At 44.3% G+C, this 1,535-nt stretch overlaps 1 protein-coding gene across 1 annotated transcript in view; it reads right to left on the bottom strand.

The window, feature by feature from the left end:
* Window positions 1–1,535, bottom strand: part of LOC117935188 (F-box/WD repeat-containing protein 7-like) — a 17,436-nt gene that overhangs the window by 9,280 nt on the left and 6,621 nt on the right. The window contains exons 4-5 of the mRNA XM_034857325.1: window positions 1,394–1,528; window positions 215–338 (exon numbers count right to left, since the gene is read on the bottom strand). Of these exons, the coding sequence (XP_034713216.1) occupies window positions 215–338; window positions 1,394–1,528 (259 nt within the window). The remainder of the gene's footprint in view (window positions 1–214; window positions 339–1,393; window positions 1,529–1,535) is intronic.

Raw genomic sequence — 1,535 nt, 5'->3', positions numbered from 1 at the left:
GGTTTTGCTCGAGGCACACACACACACACACACCCATCCTTAGGTGGAGACAGAAACCACACACTACAGCTTTAAAGCTAAAGAAGTCAGTCATTAGATCTGAGGAAAGACTTTTAGTCACATTCATTCGGCTCGGGCGCTGCATCTACATCTTGTAATCGCGGGAGGAAAACACGTGTTTTTAACCATTTAATGTTTCAGCGTGAGTGTTCACCTTCCTCGCGACACTTCTCCCTCCACAGCAGGTTGTCCTCGGCCAGGATCCTCCAGTACCGGCAGGTCTGAGCGGCCTGCAGCAGGTCTCTGGGAGCCAGGAACGTCAGCACGTACAGCGCTAGCTGCAAACACACACACACACACACACACACACGCATTAAAAACGCTCAGGGTGTCTACAGGGGGAACCAAGTCAAATTTAAAGCACCCATTTTATGTTTTATACAGAGAAAGACAGACTTGAAGGGTAGCACTTTAAAGAAAAAGTGTGAATGTGCAGTGTCAAAAAGATCTGAAAATCGCGCAAAGACGGTGGTTGAGTAGCCACGAAAGGCAGCGCTAGATCGGCTTAATTAGTGAGAAGAAGAGTCCGAGGAGACGAAAGGTAACGTCTCTAAAAATAGAGTCGTGGAGGGTAGAGACGCTGAGGATGATCACGAAAGGCAGCACTAGCATGGACTAATTAGTGTGAAGGTAGTCTCAAGTTTAAACTTGTGTTTTATCTAGTTTATGATTATTTTTTTTGAGGATACTTGTATTTTATCCGTTTAACTGTTTTTGTGTGAAGCACTTTGAATTGCCCTGTTGCTGAAATGTGCTCCACAAATAAAGCTGCCTTGCCTCATTTTCAGGTTACTAATTGTATTTTGAGGTTTTACCAGAATAGGTTTCCATGGTTTCATTTTCAAAAAAGCACCAAATCTTTGTCGTACTGCACATTGCTGCAGGTCCTGTTTTCACCCTGTGTGTTTGGGTCTCTGTTTTATCTCCAGAGTGAGACATCTCTCTAGTTTTACAAATCTCACTTTGTATTTGCAAAAAGAGCGTTGTAAGGAATCCAATCCATTTTTTTTTGTGCTGATTTGGTTAAAAAGAAACCCATATTTCAGATATAGACATTTTTTAAAGGGGTCAGATTTGACCCGAGGACAACAGGAGGGTTAAAGGAAGACTCCATCCTTCAGATTATCCCAAAACATTCAACATCAACACATCTGGAGATACGAGGTTCTCACTGGACAGGAAGAGGAGGAAGAACTCATCGTAACGGAGTATAAAGTACAACATTTACCTCTGAGATGTGGAGGAGTACAAGTACAAAGTAGCAGAACATGGAGATGCTCAAGTAAAGTACATATAGGTTTAATGTGTACTCAAGACGTGTACCCGTGGTTACCTCTTTGGGCAGCAGGGATATGAAGTCCCTCTGGAACTGCGGCTCGATGACCTGCATCATGTGCTTCACCTGCCCCGTCTCACACCTGTCAATCAACTCGTCCAGAGCCAACAGCCTCTCAGGGCCGCTCCACGTCTGCAGG

Source organism: Etheostoma cragini, chromosome 19 (assembly GCF_013103735.1).
Source record: "Etheostoma cragini isolate CJK2018 chromosome 19, CSU_Ecrag_1.0, whole genome shotgun sequence".
Lineage (NCBI taxonomy): Eukaryota > Metazoa > Chordata > Actinopteri > Perciformes > Percidae > Etheostoma > Etheostoma cragini.
This window is presented reverse-complemented; position numbering and strand designations above follow the sequence as displayed.